At 41.3% G+C, this 16495-nt stretch overlaps 1 protein-coding gene across 4 annotated transcripts in view; it reads right to left on the reverse strand.

The window, feature by feature from the left end:
* Positions 1-16495, reverse strand: part of aebp2 (AE binding protein 2) — a 112286-nt gene that overhangs the window by 45646 nt on the left and 50145 nt on the right. For all 4 annotated transcript variants that reach the window (XR_010977632.1, XR_010977633.1, XM_068058944.1 and 1 more), the window contains exon 5: positions 13731-13855. Coding sequence is in view for 2 of the 4 variants with exons in the window: in XM_068058944.1 (XP_067915045.1) it covers positions 13731-13855 (125 nt within the window). In the remaining 2 variants the exon portion in view is untranslated. The remainder of the gene's footprint in view (positions 1-13730; positions 13856-16495) is intronic.

A 16495-nucleotide genomic window follows, 5' to 3' on the forward strand; every position in this document is an offset into this window, starting at 1 on the left:
GATCCCCGCTTTACTTGCTTAAAATCTTACATTTCTTGTATCTGCCAGTTCTGATGAAGGGTCACTGACCTGAAATGTTAACTCTGCTTCTCTCTTCACAGATGCTGCCAGACCTGCTGACTATTTCTAGCGTTCATTATAAAAGTAGAGATGTTTTGCTACAGTTGTACAGGGCAATGGTGAGACCATATCTAGAGTATTATGTACAGTTTTAGTCTCCTTAGTTAAGAAAGGATGGGCGTTTGGTTATATAGATGGCTAGCATGAAATGCAGAAAGACAGCAACCGCGTGGGTTCAATCCCCACACCAGCTGTGTTAGTTCATGGCGGCCTGCCTCCTTGCCTTGCCCCACGCTTGAGAAGCGGTGCCCCTCGAGCTATACAACACCAACTGTCTCACTAATGGGGAGAGATGCCTATGGTCCTTTGGGTCTCTGGCTAGAGCAAAGTTAAGAAAGGATATAAATGTGTTGGAAGCAGTTCAGAGAAGGTTCACTCAACTGATTCCTGGGATCAGAGGGTATCTTATGAGGAAAAGTTGAGTCTGTATTCACTGGAGTTTAGAAGGATGAGAGGTGATCTCATTGAAACAGACAAGATCCTGAGGGGACTTGACAGGGTGGACGTTGGAAGGATGTTTCCCCTTGTATGACACTAAAACTAGGGGCACAGTTTAAAAATAAAGGGGTCTCCCATTTAAGACAGATGAGCATTTTTTTTCTCTCTCTCATTGGATCACGAGTTTTTGAAACTCTTGGCCAGAGAGCAGTGGAGGCAGAGTCACAGAATGTTTTTAAGGCAGAGATAGACAGATTTTTGACAAACAAGAGAGTCAAAGGGTATCGGGGGTAGGCAGGAAAGTGGAGTTGTGTCTACAAGTAGATCAGCCATGATCTTATAGAATGGCAGAGCAGACTCGAGAGGCCTAATAGCTTACTCCTGCTCGTATGCAAATGGTTCCAAGTTGGTGTGCAAAGGAAACTGGAGAAGAATTCTTTTAATTTTGCTCATCTGCCCCCCCCCCACCGCCTGCCCTCAACCTTTCACCCCCATCTACTTTATAATTTAACATACTGGGGTCCCAGATGTGTTGTTAGTCTCAGTAATGGATTTATCAGTCTTGTGATAAGTTTTTATGCCAAAACCTAAGCAATCATCTGTAAATTTAACAGACTAGACTGAAGCATTTAAAAAAATGTAATTAGGCAATGGAATCTGGAACAATGTATACAATTCTCTACAACTGAAGATGGTGCTAAAATACCTAGATACAAAAAAAATGGACTAGAGATGTACAAGTTTGGCATCCTTCCATCTACAAAAGATGAACACTCAAACAACCCATTTAGGTGGGGTGCCCTCTCTTGGTGCAACTTCACTGATGGTTGTGAAGTCCAATCCTCGCGAGACAGGTTGTCACAAGTGCTGCACATGAAGCTACGAAGTGAAGCTGCGAGTTGTTGTTTTTGATGTTGACGCCTGTTGCCAAGCTGCTGTAGCAACTGGTCATCATGGTAATGCACACCAGCCCACAGGATGTGTTGCCATTTCCCTCTTTCAACAGCTAGTGACTCCCAGGTACAATAGTCAACATTTAGGGCCTTCATGTCACACTTGTCATCCTTGAAGTGGAGCTTTGGGCATACCACTGGTCGTCTGGCCCTGGCCACCTCACTAAACAGAAACATCAAGTACCAGCAATATTCAACATCTAGACTGATGTTGTGCTGCATATTTAACAAAAAAATGGAACTACACATTCAAACCTAATATTTGCAACCCTTTCCAGAATCTGAGATTGTTCATGTACTAATAATTGTGCATCTATAATACTCATAACCCAAACACTGAATGGTACATGGACACATTATATGACCAATGCCCAGAAATGCAATTTACTTAGAATAAATTGACCAATTAGTAAACAGTTACAGATCTCACTGGATGTGCAGCCAAATTAAAAAAAGAGTTGCCTTCTGTACAACGCATTGCACGGTTTGAAAAATCTCCGCATTTTATTCAGCTTTTTTGTATAATTTTAATTTCACAATGGATTCTTGATATGCAGGAGACCAATAGGTAAATAGGTTCCAAACAATCTTTTGAGAGAATATAAAAAGCATTCTGAAGTGTATCCACAGTAACCATAAAATGCAGTCAATAACCTGGACCTGCAGGATTGGGTTGTGCCAATGAAAGATAGGGGAGCTTCAAAAACACAATTTCTAATCTAACACCTGTACAATTTGTGCCATATTTAATCATGTGTCCGATTTCTAGAAACACTGCTAATAACCCAATCTTGGGGTTAAACTAGTCTTATTCCTTTGAGATTCCACCACCCGCCCCCCCCCCCAAAAGATTTACCTGGCCATTACCTCCATGTCAGCTTTCATGACGCACAACAGTATCTATTCATTAGAGCACTTTGCCCTGGAAACAGAGTTTACAGGTAAGCAGAAATGCAGAGCAAGGCTATTCATCCTCTCCACATATTTAAACGCAGGAGCACTTTTTATTTTAAAAAATCCACTGAGTTGTAGGCAGGCCATGCTTGAATTACATAATTGGTACTTTCTGCCAAAAAGTTCAAGTAACAGAGAGCTCCCTTAAAATACAAGAAATAGCGGACATCTTAGTTTCAACTGATAAAATTCTCTAAAGTTCTGTTCTTGCTTTTTTCAACATTGTAGTTACATTGGCTCTTGGGCCAACCATCAAGAAGATCACCCCCCTCAAATCTAAATCGGGGGACATAATCACTGACCAACGCAAACAGATGGACCGCTGGGTTGAGCACTACCTAGAACTGTACTCCAGGGAGAATGCTGTCACTGAGACTGCCCTCAATGCAGCCCAGCCTCTACCAGTCATGGATGAGCTGGACATACAGCCAACCAAATCGGAACTCAGTGATGCCATTGATTCCCTAGCCAGCGGAAAAGCCCCTGGGAAGGACAGCATTACCCCTGAAATAATCAAGAGTGCCAAGCCTGCTATACTCTCAGCACTACATGAACTGCTATGCCTGTGCTGGGACGAGGGAGCAGTACCCCAGGACATGCGCGATGCCAACATCATCACCCTCTATAAAAACAAAGGTGACCGCGGTGACTGCAACAACTACCGTGGAATCTCCCTGCTCAGCATAGTGGGGAAAGTCTTTGCTCGAGTCGCTCTGAACAGGCTCCAGAAGCTGGCCGAGCGCGTCTACCCTGAGGCACAGTGTGGCTTTCGTGCAGAGAGATCGACTATTGACATGCTGTTCTCCCTTCGTCAGATACAGGAGAAATGCCGTGAACAACAGATGCCCCTCTACATTGCTTTCATTGATCTCACCAAAGCCTTTGACCTCGTCAGCAGACGTGGTCTCTTCAGACTACTAGAAAAGATCGGATGTCCACCAAAGCTACTAAGTATCATCACCTCATTCCATGACAATATGAAAGGCACAATTCAACATGGTGGCTCCTCATCAGAGCCCTTTCCTATCCTGAGTGGTGTGAAACAGGGCTGTGTTCTCGCACCCACACTTTTTGGGATTTTCTTCTCCCTGCTGCTTTCACATGCGTTCAAATCCTCTGAAGAAGGAATTTTCCTCCACACAAGATCAGGGGGCAGGTTGTTCAACCTTGCCCGTCTAAGAGCGAAGTCCAAAGTACGGAAAGTCCTCATCAGAGAACTCCTCTTTGCTGACGATGCTGCTTTAACATCTCACACTGAAGAATGCCTGCAGAGTCTCATCGACAGGTTTGCGTCTGCCTGCAATGAATTTGGCCTAACCATCAGCCTCAAGAAAACGAACATCATGGGGCAGGATGTCAGAAATGCTCCATCCATCAATATTGGCGACCACGCTCTGGAAGTGGTTCAAGAGTTCACCTACCTAGGCTCAACTATCACCAGTAACCTGTCTCTAGATGCAGAAATCAACAAGCGCATGGGTAAGGCTTCCACTGCTATGTCCAGACTGGCCAAGAGAGTGTGGGAAAATGGCGCACTGACACGGAACACAAAAGTCCGAGTGTACCAGGCCTGTGTCCTCAGTACCTTGCTCTACGGCAGCGAGGCCTGGACAACGTATGCCAGCCAAGAGCGACGTCTCAATTCATTCCATCTTCGCTGCCTTCGGAGAATACTTGGCATCAGGTGGCAGGACTATATCTCCAACACAGAAGTCCTTGAAGCGGCCAACACCCCCAGCTTATACACACTACTGAGTCAGCGGCGCTTGAGATGGCTTGGCCATGTGAGCCGCATGGAAGATGGCAGGATCCCCAAAGACACATTGTACAGCGAGCTCGCCACTGGTATCAGACCCACCGGCCGTCCATGTCTCCGTTATAAAGACGTCTGCAAACGCGACATGAAATCGTGTGACATTGATCACAAGTCGTGGGAGTCAGTTGCCAGCATTCGCCAGAGCTGGCGGGCAGCCATAAAGACAGGGCTAAATTGTGGCGAGTCGAAGAGACTTAGTAGTTGGCAGGAAAAAAGACAGAGGCGCAAGGGGAGAGCCAACTGTGCAACAGCCCCAACAAACAAATTTCTCTGCAGCACCTGTGGAAGAGCCTGTCACTCCAGAATTGGCCTTTATAGCCACTCCAGGCGCTGCTTCACAAACCACTGACCACCTCCAGGCGCGTATCCATTGTCTCTCGAGATAAGGAGGCCCAAAAGAAAAAGAAAAGAGTTACATGTACGTATAATCACAAATTATTCAACATGAATCAGCATAGTAGCAACCTCAGCCCCAAATAAGCTCCAAAATAGCAGCTCAGGTGTGAAACCTTTCGAGAGTTCAAGTCCGGGAATCACTCCATTGCTACAAACTTAACCTTGGTCTTTCCAAAGGAGTGTTCAAAATTGTACACAATACTCTAAATGGTATAAATACCCACTGGTTTTAACAATCAAATGTCATGAGGTGTACTCGAGTGGCTTAACCATCCAGACCAGAAATATCACCACTTCTGGTTTTGTGGATACACTGTATAATGAAGCATTCTTGCATGGGATACAACTGGCACTCAAAATTCTAAAAAGGTGTCAGTCTTACTCAATTGACAGCACTCCCGCCTGAGTCACAAGGTTGTAGGGTCAAGGCCCACTCCTGAGATTTGAATATGTAACCTAGGCAGACACTCCACTATCAAAGGCGCTGCCTTTCAAATGGGATATTAAACAGACTCCCATTTGTCCTCTTGGGTGAGTTCGAGATTCCATGGGACCATTTGAAGAACAGAAGAGGAATTCTGCCTCAACCAAGAGCAGAGAGATATGGTCATTTATCTCACTGCTTTTAGGACGACTGCATAAGTTAGCTGATGTGTTTCCCTGCATTACTATAGTAACCCTTCAAAAAGTACTTTGGAGGGATTTTTTTTTTTTTAAAAAAAGAGATACAGCACTGAAACAGGCCCTTCGGCCCACCGAGTCTGTGCCGACCAAGAACCACTCATTTATACTAACCCTACAGTAATCCCATATTCCCTACCACCTACCTACACGAGGGGCAATTTACAATGGCCAATTTACCTATCACCTGCAAGTCTTTGGCGGTGGGAGGAAGCCGGAGCACCCGGCGAAAACCCACGCAGACACAGGGAGAACTTGCAAACTCCGCACAGGCAGTACCCAGAATTGAACGCGGGTCCCTGGAGCTGTGAGGCTGCGGTGCTAACCACTGCGCCACGGTTGCAATGTAGGATATCCTGAGATTAAAAAGGTGTTATATAAATAGAAGTTTTCTCTTTCTATTCAATTTTCAACTATATTACTGAACAACAGAGGACAAATAATGCTGCAACTATGAAAAGTAACGGTGATGTTTTTAAAAAAAACTTTAAAAATTGTGTGTGGACTGCCCTCTTGTGGACAAAAACTGACATATTAGCTATCCCCCATGTCATAGCCTCAAAGATTGGAGGAATTATTTTCCATAACCTATAGTTTATTGCAAACTAGTGTAGAGAATTGTTACAGTAATCTATGCACTGCATTAAGTTTGCTTTACTTCACCATTTTTCTAGCTTTTGCTATCGATACTGTACCAAAAAAACTGGATCGTATAATGTAAAAGGAGGCCTCAAACACAGTACATCCCCGATTACACCAACTTAAACAGGGCTCAGTGGGAAGTCAACTCATCTCACTGCCAACTGTACACTACTGTAGAATAAGGTCCTGCACAGGCTGCAAGTGACAATCTTTTCAATTCATAAGCTAGCTCACTAAAAAAAAGACAGTTCTTAATGGCTGAAACTAGATAGCATGCTGTAGAAAACTGTGAGCACCAAACAAGGGTACTTGGTGTGAAACCAAACAGGAGAATTTTGCATTCGTAACGTACTCCTCCGCAATAAAACTTGGGTATTTCCTGTGCAGGTTTATCAGACCAATGATGCAAGGTAATCCACTGAACTCTCCACTTGTATATTCTGGAGAATTAACAGCTTGGATTTTTCCTTTAAAGGGAGTTTAGGAGCCTAGAGTCAAATATGGCGCAGAATTATCCTATAACATAAGAAATAGGAGTAGGCCATTTGGCCCCTCGAGCCTACTCCGCCATTCAAGATGATCATGGCTGGTTTGATAGTGGCCTCAACTCCACTTGCCTACTGGCATCCAGAACGCTCCACTCTGTTGTAGAACAAAAATCTGCCCAACTCAGCCTTGAATATATTCAATGACCAGCCTCCACTGCTCTCTGCGGTAGAGAATTCCAAAGATTAAATGACCTACAGATGAAATTCTTCCTCATTTCCATCTTAAATGGGAAACCCTTATGATCTCCACCCCCCCCCCCACCCCCCAACAAAGGGGAAACATCTTCTCAGCACCTACTCTGTCAAGCCCCTCAGATTCTTATATGTTTTAATAAGATCACCTCTCATCCTTCAAAACTACTTTGAGTATCGGCCCAACCTAATCAACCTTTGCTCCCAAGACAATGCCTTCATCCCAGGAATCAACCCAGTGAATCTTCTCTGAACAGCTTCAATGCAAATACGTCCCTCTTTATATAAACGGTGACCAAAACTCTAGGTGCAGTCTCACCAATGCCCTGTACAGCTGTAGAAAGACTTCCCTTTCTTTTCAATATTCTTTGCAATAAATGCTAACATTGCATTTGCCTTCCTAATTACTTGCTATACCTGTATGCTAACTTTCAGATTCATGTACAAGGACATCCAGATCCCTCTGCACCACAGCATTCTGTAGTCTCTGCATTTTAAAAAATATTCTGCTTTTCCATTCTTCCTTCCAAACATTTTCCCACATTTTACTCCATCTGCCAAATTTTTGCCCAGTTAACCTATCTCTAACCCATTGCAGACAGTGCCCACCTCATAACTTGCTTTCCTATCTTTGTATCGTCAGCAAATTTGGCTACAATACACTGTCCCTTCATCCAAGATATTAATACAGATTGTAAAATGTTGAGGCCCCAGCACAGATTCCAGTGGCACTCCACTAGTTAGCTTGCTAACCTGAAAATGCCCCATTTATTCTGACCGTTTCCTGTTAGTCAATCCTCTATCCATGCTAATATATTAACCCCAACACCATGGCAGTAACCTTTTAAGTGGCACCTTATCGAATGCCTTTGGGAAATCCAAATACACTACATCTACTGGTTCCCCTTTATCCAACCTGCTTGTTACATCCTCAAAAAACTAAATTTGGCAAACAATTTCTCTTTCATAAAACCATATTGACTCTGCTGGATTTAAAAAATCATAAAACAATGTCCCGCTACTATTCCTTAATGATGGCTTCCATTTTCCCAACAACAGATGTTAGGCTAACTGGCCTATAGTTTCCCGCTTTCTGTCTCTGCCCTTCATTGAAGAAAGGTGTTACATCTGTGGTTTTCCAATCTGCTGGGATGTTTCCAGAATGTAGGGAATTTTGGGAGATTACAACTTAATGCATCCATGATCTCTGCCGTCACTTTTATGATGCTGGTCATCAGGTCCAGGGGACTTGTCAGCCTTTAGTTCCAGTAGTTTACCTAGAACTTTTTCTCTAGTGATAGTGATTGTTTCAAGCTCACCCCTCTCTTTTGCTTGATTTTTTATTATTGGGTTGCTTTTAGTGTCTTATACGGTGAAGACAGATACAAAATATTTGTTCAAAATCTCTGCCATTTCTTTGTTTCCCATCATTAATTCTCCAGTCTCATCCTCCAAGAGGCCAATATTTACTTTATCTAGTCTTCCTTTTTATATTCTTGTGAAAGCTGTTACTGTCTGTTTTTATATTTCTTGCTAATTTACTCTTGTATTCTAAGTTTTCCCTTTTTAAGTCATCCATTGTTGGTTTTTACTGCTGATGTTTACAGCATTGTATGCTTTTTCTTTCAATTTGATACCATCCTTAGTTAGCCACGGATGGTTTACCCTTTTCATAGTCTTTCTTTCTCAATGGAATACATCTTTGTCGCAACTTACAAAATATCTCCTTAAATGTCTGTCTATCACTGCTTATCATATGCCTGCCCATAACTGTTGAGGCTACAGAACAGGAGCTCTCAGAATCTTCCAGGCCGAATGGTATGCTATATTCGGCTAGCAAAGGTTGCTGCATCTTACCATCAGAAGCACAGATACAATTCGCACATACTATACAGATAGTTACAATTCCCTCCTCTCCCACTGCCCCCTTTTGATGTTGTTGCCAGTATGGGATTGGAACGGAAAATAAGCTAGGGATGCACTCCTGGATAAGTGTGTCAAGTTTTGGGATTTTAAAAAAATTAATTTTAATTCCCCCCCCCAAAAAAGCCCCCTTTGCCTTGCAGATATTTTGGAAAATGGATGTTGAGCCATTCAGTGCAAGCTTTTATAAATATGAAGGGAAGATACAGAGCATAGTCCCATCTCCACTGCTCCAACAATACTCCTCACTCCCAACCACAGCAGCGACATTTTTCATTTTCTGCACCAGCCATCCTGTCGCTTACAGGTAAGATAGCCAATTTAGTGGCATTTTGCGGTGAGTTAGTCAGAAAGGGAAAGAGTAGTAGTCAAAACCCTTGGGATATTTCAGACTATTTTCCAAGTTGGAATACATGGAAGTGGGAAACAAATACAGGATTAAAAATAGGGGTGCAATTACAAAGAGAACTAAAACAAACCATTTCCTTTTGATAAAACACTCACCCATGTAATACACAAGCTATAAAACATTTATTGGGTTCCTGTCCCCACTGCAGAATTTATTTCTGGTTCATCCAGAAAGGATATAACAGAGCCACACTTAAGTGCCACCACTAGATGGCTCCCAGATATTTCTTTAATCAGATACAGAACCCGAGTAAAAGGTCAAAAGAATGACTTGTGTTTCCACCAGCTGTAGAGTATCAAAGCTATTATGGGAGCATAATGGCCAGAATTAAGGGATAATAAATACCTGGAAACAGACTCTCAAAATGAGGGCACGGCAATTTACTGCAGAGCTAAATCACTCTGCTCACCAACTTGGCAGAATTACCCCGGGTGACTTATGCTGAGGCGTTAATGCATTAAACGACAAAAAACTCAGCAGCTTGCACTTGCAGCAACTGCAGCATGTTTTTCTCCACCAGTTCCTTTGTCTGTTAAAGCTCGCCCTTGAGGAGCTCCACATCCCTAACAGAAGCTGCATTTCATTCCATTTTGTAATTAATTTCCTCAAGTTAAAAGATAAATCTCCGTAACAAACTCAAGTTTTAATTTTAAGTGAATAAAAATTCAAAATTTTCATCCAAGAAGTCTGACATCTTAAGCAGAATTCTAGTAATTACTTACAAATAGATCAGAGATAATAAATGTCAGTTAATTGGATCAAGATTAGACATTTGCTAAAGATGCATACATACTAGCAGGAACATAATCTTTATATTCTAAACTAATCACAGCACTGACATTACATCAGTACTTATTCAAATATTCTTTTTACAATTTTTTAAATGAAGATAGAATGGGATAGCTGCAGGCAAGCAACTCAATAATTTGGCACCTTAAAGACTTTATAAATGATCTTTTTTTTTAAAAGTTCTTTTCTTGCTTCAAAGTTTGTCATCTTAGAGTGAACTCCCCCGAACATCATTTCCTTGTAGTCACATCGACTCATTTTCACTATGTCAAACCTTTTTTTCACAACTTAAAAGATCAATGGGCAAACTTTCAAGGTTTGAGGTTTGAATGGACTTAGTTTTTCAGTCAACATACCAATCTGTCTCCAAAGTACTGAACATGACTCAAGTAACAAATTGATTTCAAAGCTTACCTGTGTAGACAACAAACAGAAATGGAAATTTTTGCCAAATAAACTACCAAGTTTTACAGATAAAGTGAACTGATGCATGGGGGTACAATATTGCCATTTAACTCTGCACAACCTCTCCTATAACCAATGTCCAATTATGATTAAGTGGGGATGTATAAATTAAGTGCTGTTGACTGGCATGTGTAATTTTGTGCTTAGTTATCAAGATTCTGCACCGAGAAAAAAAAACATTCTACCCCCACCACCAAAAGATTTTGCATGAAGTCAGGCACATGAATGAGAGCAAAGATTGCCCCAGTCTCAACAAGTTAACCTCAGAACATCCTTACTTCACCATGGTGATATTTTTACTTCCCACACAAGCCCTCAGCTTGTGCTCTTTACAGGTTAATGGCAATTTAGTGTCATTTCTGTTGTAGACTTTGATGTACAGAAAAGTAGTTTGACTGCCCAAGCCCATTCCATGAAGGCCACAGACAAGCTGTTAGTCAACTGCTCTGTGTTGTCTTTGAACTAGTGAAAGGACAGTACTCAGACCTTGCATAAAATTCCCAAAGATTAAGTAGTAGTGTTCCTTTTTGAAACAAAAGGTTTTATATACCGTGTGAGACTGACTTTTTAATGAGGTGAATTTTTAGAGATAATTGATCCCTTCTTTGGGATGCAAAATTAGCATTAAATCATTATGGTGAAGATCATTGCAAGTGTTAGAACTTAACTCTAGTAGTAAAGCAAAACAATTACATTGTACCATGAAATCTCTTCCAGCAGAAGCAATCTGCAGTGGGCTGCTAGGGCTCTGAATTTTACTGTGCAAGTTGGATTCATAAGAGGCAACACTAATAATCCTTTGGCATAAAGAGACACAGACTTACATTTATATCGCACTTTTCATGACCACCAGATGGCCCAAAGCACTTTATAGTAAATGTGGGCACGGTTGCAATGTAGGAAACGTGGTAGTTAATTTGTGCACAACAAACGCCTAAAACAACAATGCGGTAATAACCAGATAATCTGTTTTGGGTGATATTGAGGAATAAATATTGCCCACGACATTGGGGATAAATACCCTGCTCCTCTTTGAGATAGCGGCATTGAATCTTTTACATCCATCTGAGGGGCAGAAGGGGCCTCGGTTTAATGTCTCATCCAAAAGATGGCAACTCTGACAGTGCAGCACTCCCTCAGTACTGCACTGGAGTGCTGGCCTTCATTTTTGTGCTCAAGTCTCTGGATTGGGAGTTGAACGCACAAACTTCTGCCTCAGAGGTGAAGAATGCTAGCAAAGCTAAAACTGACAGTCACAGCTGACACACACTCCTTAGGATACATAAATGTTGCACCAGCTGTCCAGTTTATACTTTAAATTGATTTGGCAAGTAAACAGGAACTGTACAAGTGAAAGATTTATACATGACTCTAGCTTTCCATGAGAAATGCAGTCAGCCTTTTTCTACAACTTTGGGGAACACGGGCTTCATAAATAGAGGCATAGAGTACAAAAAACAGGGAAGTCATGCGGAACCTTTATAAAGCTCTCGTTGGGGCCCAACTAGAGTATTGCACCCAGTTCTAGTCACCACACTTTAGGAAGGATGTGAGGGCCCTTGAGAGGGTGCAGAGATGATTTATCAGAATGGTTCCAGGGATGGGGGATTTTAGTTATGAGGTTAGGTTGGAAAAGCTGGGGTTCTTCTTGGATCAATGGAGATTTGATAAAGGTGTACAAGATTCGGACAGGCTTGAATAAGTTAGACAAGGAAAAACTGTTCCCATTAACCTATGGTACAAGGACTAGGAGACAGAAATTGAAAGTTTTGGGCAAGAGATGCAGGGGAACGAGGAAACTTTTTATTTAACGCAGCGAGCAGTAATGACCTGCAACTTGCTGCCCATGAAGGTGGCGGAAGAGACAATTTCAAAAGGAAATTGGGTGGGAAATAAACGTGGAGAGTAGTACTGACTGGAGTTCTCTGTGGAGAGCTGGCATGGACTCAATAGGCTGAATGGCCTCCTTCTATGCCATAAATGACGACTTCTTCACACAGCTTGATAAATACTGGAAGTGAATTGCTGATCTGTATGGGTTAGCTAACAATTTACCCAGCTTATGGCCAGATCTAAAACAGTAGAACTGAACTGCATGCTTTGTGTGGTTGTGCATCTTGTACTTGCCACTGCTGGTGACTGGGTCAGAAAATCAGCAAGAAGATTCCACTTCTGGAAGTATTGTCATCTCAGATAGAGGCTGCATCAGTTCATTTATATTTCTGCTTTGTTGCCATGAGGCAAGTTTACTGATTTTAGTAAGTTAAATTCATGACACTTTTAATGTAATCAATATCTTAGGTGATGAATGGATAAGAAACAGTAATAGACAGCAAGGAGAGATGACCAAAAATACAGCCCAAGAGGGAGATTGAAGCTAAGTGGGATGTTTTAGAGGGTAGGGCCAGGACAACCAAAAGTACAGTCTCAAGATAACATTGGTGACTTCTGAACAGCGCATGGTTTTGTTGAAAATTGCATATGCGGACTATGCCGCTCCCCATTGATCTCAGATGCTGTGGGTGGACTGTACAAGCCAGCAATATAGAAACTGCATGGAAGTGATGTAGGTATTTGCCTCCAAGAGGCACAAGGACAACATGTCTCCAAACAACTGAATAATTGGGGAAGGGCATGAGGTTAACAGGAGCCACTCAAAAGAATTTAACTTTTTTGCTTACTCCCTGGTCCATTTTGATCAGGCATTTAATCTTTCTCCACTCCAACCCTTGTGTTTGCTTCGATTTTTGTGAAGCACAAGGTCACGAAAGCATTTGAAAAAACTGGCTACTGCTTGCACTTAGCTGCACTGCCTTCCCGAGACAGACCCAAACATCTAGCTCAGAGGAGAGATGAGCTTCAGCACAACAGCTGGAGTCAACACTGTAGAATCTGACCCAATTTGGCATAAAAACAAATAGAATTACCCTGTGCTCGTCAGTGGAAGTTCAAGCCCTTGGACCAGCTGCGTTCTTTTTTATGCACCAATTTTCTCCCTGGTTTCTCTATTTCCCTTGCTCAGGAGGAGTTCCATGTGTGCTGGCAGCTGCAGTGCCTTGCCCAACTGGACATTCAAATGTAATCCTGAACAGCAAGTGTCTAATGACACTTAGAATCAAGATAATCATATTACTGTGCACTCCAAATCCTTACCCAGTGTACATACACATGCACTTTCTAACAATAAATATAATAGTAAATATTTGATTTTGCCACTCTCCAGTCCAGGATGCAGAGGCCAACTGTGGAAACCCAATTGCTACCTGACTAAGTTCAACCAACTTGACATCAATAATTCAGGCTTTTATGGATTAATATACTAATCATTGTCTAACCCACTAAACCATGAAAGTAACTAACAGCTTCATGATTGGAAGTGCAGTCTACTGGGAAGGCTTACTCACTGTGCTATGGAACACAACACTATGTCCATTTCCATGACTTTCAATATGGGTCGACAGATTAAAGCAGATGGCACGATGTCTTATGGCATCCATTGTTTGAGCGTCAAAAAAGTCATGTGGTCTTGCTGTAAAAAAACAAAAAATATCAGAAGGGGCAATTCACCAGTGGACATATCATTTGCATTATTGCAATTTTTAAGCTATCCAGTTAAAGTCATAAGGAAAAATATACAAAAGCAATTAAATAAAAAATTGCTCTCAATATACCTTTCCTGAAAATGTAAAAAAGGCAATAGTGGCAATGCTACAGAAATTGGAAAAAATGGTCACAGTACTAAAGAATTCTATCGTCAATTATACCTCAACTGTTTAGGTAAAACCTACACTTGTATAAACACACTGAATCAAACAAAGTTAGGTGGTTAAAGCTATGCATGCCATCTCAAGTTGCGTGAAGAGTGCAAAGTGGCTACATTATAGCTTTACAACATGACCGGTTACTTAGTGTATGCGGATCCAATACTGTTGAGTCTTTAATTATATGCTCATGTGATGTGCTACAATTTTTGTAAGAACTGAAGCAGCTCTCAAAAAAGGTTTCATATGCAAACTCAATTCTCCTCCTCCTGCCCAAAAAAGCTTCCCTCAGCTCCAACAGCCAGTTGTAATTGAACAAATTCACTCATTTATACTACCCAAAAATAACATTCAGTTGTAATGAATTACAGTCTGTAACTCGATCTCCAGCTTCTGACAACTATGTAAACTTTCAATTGTCATTGCCTTAGCCCAAACATAACGTATTTTCCTTACAGCCCTTCAACACACTCCAACTCATCTGTTATAATACCTGTAATGTATCTCTGCACCATCTGTTACCAACAGGTGTTTGATCCTAAAGGTACAATTATAAGAGAATTACCAGCATAGGGGCAGGTTATGGATTATATCCTGGGTTCCAAGGGGAAAAAAAATAAAGCTTTTGTAACCAATAAATCAGCAGCAAATATAGAAAGCCTTCCCAAGACCATCAAAAAGCAATTCATGTATAATAGATATACAGAAGTAATCGCAGCAGTTTTCAAATTCTACATAGTTGCTTCAATAAGAGAATAGTATGTTTATTCCACTGCAAATGGTTCAAACTAAAAGTTGTTCTGTTGACACTATAAATATTACCAGCGCGATGTAATGTTGTATGTGTTTTGACAGCTTCAAATGATTGGTCAACACTGCCCCTTGTGTTAACATAGCCAATCATATCTGGAGAATTAATTCCACGAAGTGTCAATTTTGTGCCTACTTTTCATGCGGTTAGGTCATAAACCTGAACTAATTGGTATGGGCCAGAGAGTTACAAAAAAGCCATTTTCCAAAGAAATGCTATATTCTCTTCCTGCTGCGTCCACTTAGGACCCACCTATGCTGCACTCCCCATATTTGGCATTGTGCAATGGGAGGGCAGAACCAATCTCAGCAGAACACCTCCACCAGCAGTATGGAGAGTAAAGATAAAATTCTCATCCACAGACATGCACGAGTTATGTCTCAATAATTTGTTCATCATAATCAGCAAAATGACCTTGGTCCATGGCAAAATTTCTACAGCTGACCACTATAAAGCAGCTTGAACCACTAAAGACAAACCACTTCAGGGCTCAGTCTCAGCTTGGAGCAACTAATGGCAGATTCATCATCCAAACCCTTATACAACAACCCTCCTGTTCAAGTAATAACCATTGTAAAACATAAAACAAATCGCACTTTAGCCATGTTTACTCATTCGTGCCTCTCCATAAAGAAAAGATGCACAGTGCAAACGTGTTACCCAGTGTTCCAATGAGAGAAGAAAATTAAACCATAGTCAAGTTAGTAATCACTTGAATTTTGTGAACACAGATCATCCACTAGACTCCCTCGCCGTGTCGAGTGTTATTAAAATCCAAGATCATTCAATACACAAAAGTACTATGCATTGTGCTCATTGCAATCATGTCACTTAAAGCAAGATGAACAGTAATGCAAAGACGAGCCTTTGTTTACACGTAACTAAAGTGATTTCAAAGATCCATCTTCAGAAAAATACTTGGGATTGAATTGTTCTATACGCAAAGCTCAGAAAATGTTCTGCATTGACTTTCGCAGGAGTAAACTATTACATGACTATGATGTACAGTCACCTTCAAGTCAGTGGTTAAAGAAAAAAACTTTGCACTGCCACGTAATTCAGAAATTAGGTAATGTTGTGCAAACCTTGCGACGGTAACTGACAATTTTGGCTCTGGCCTCAAGACAGCAATGAGATTTTCCACATTATGGCTAAGCATTAACTTGGATTCTCAAAATATACCGATTCACTCACTAATTTTTTTCCAGTACTGTGTGTCCATATTATACCAGATAAGCATTATTGTTAAAATGATATAGTATAGGAGGCCACCATTTGGTCTATTGCACCTGTGCTTTTTCTGAAAAAGCTATTAATTTCACCACCTCCCCCACCCCTGCTCTTTCCCAGATGTCTACAAATTTTTCCTTTTTAAGCATACATCAATTTCCATTGGAAAGTTATTACTGAATCGGTTTACATTCTTTCAAGCAGTGCATTTCACATCATAACTTGAATTTTAAAAAATTCTCATCTCCCCTCTGGTTTTATTTGCCAATTACCTTAAATCTGGGCCCTCGTTAGCAACCCTGCCAACAGAAACTGTTTCTGCTATGTCAAAACCATTCATAATTTTTGAAACCTTTATTCAATCTCC

This window comes from Heterodontus francisci, chromosome 27, assembly GCF_036365525.1.
Source record: "Heterodontus francisci isolate sHetFra1 chromosome 27, sHetFra1.hap1, whole genome shotgun sequence".
Classification (NCBI taxonomy): domain Eukaryota; kingdom Metazoa; phylum Chordata; class Chondrichthyes; order Heterodontiformes; family Heterodontidae; genus Heterodontus; species Heterodontus francisci.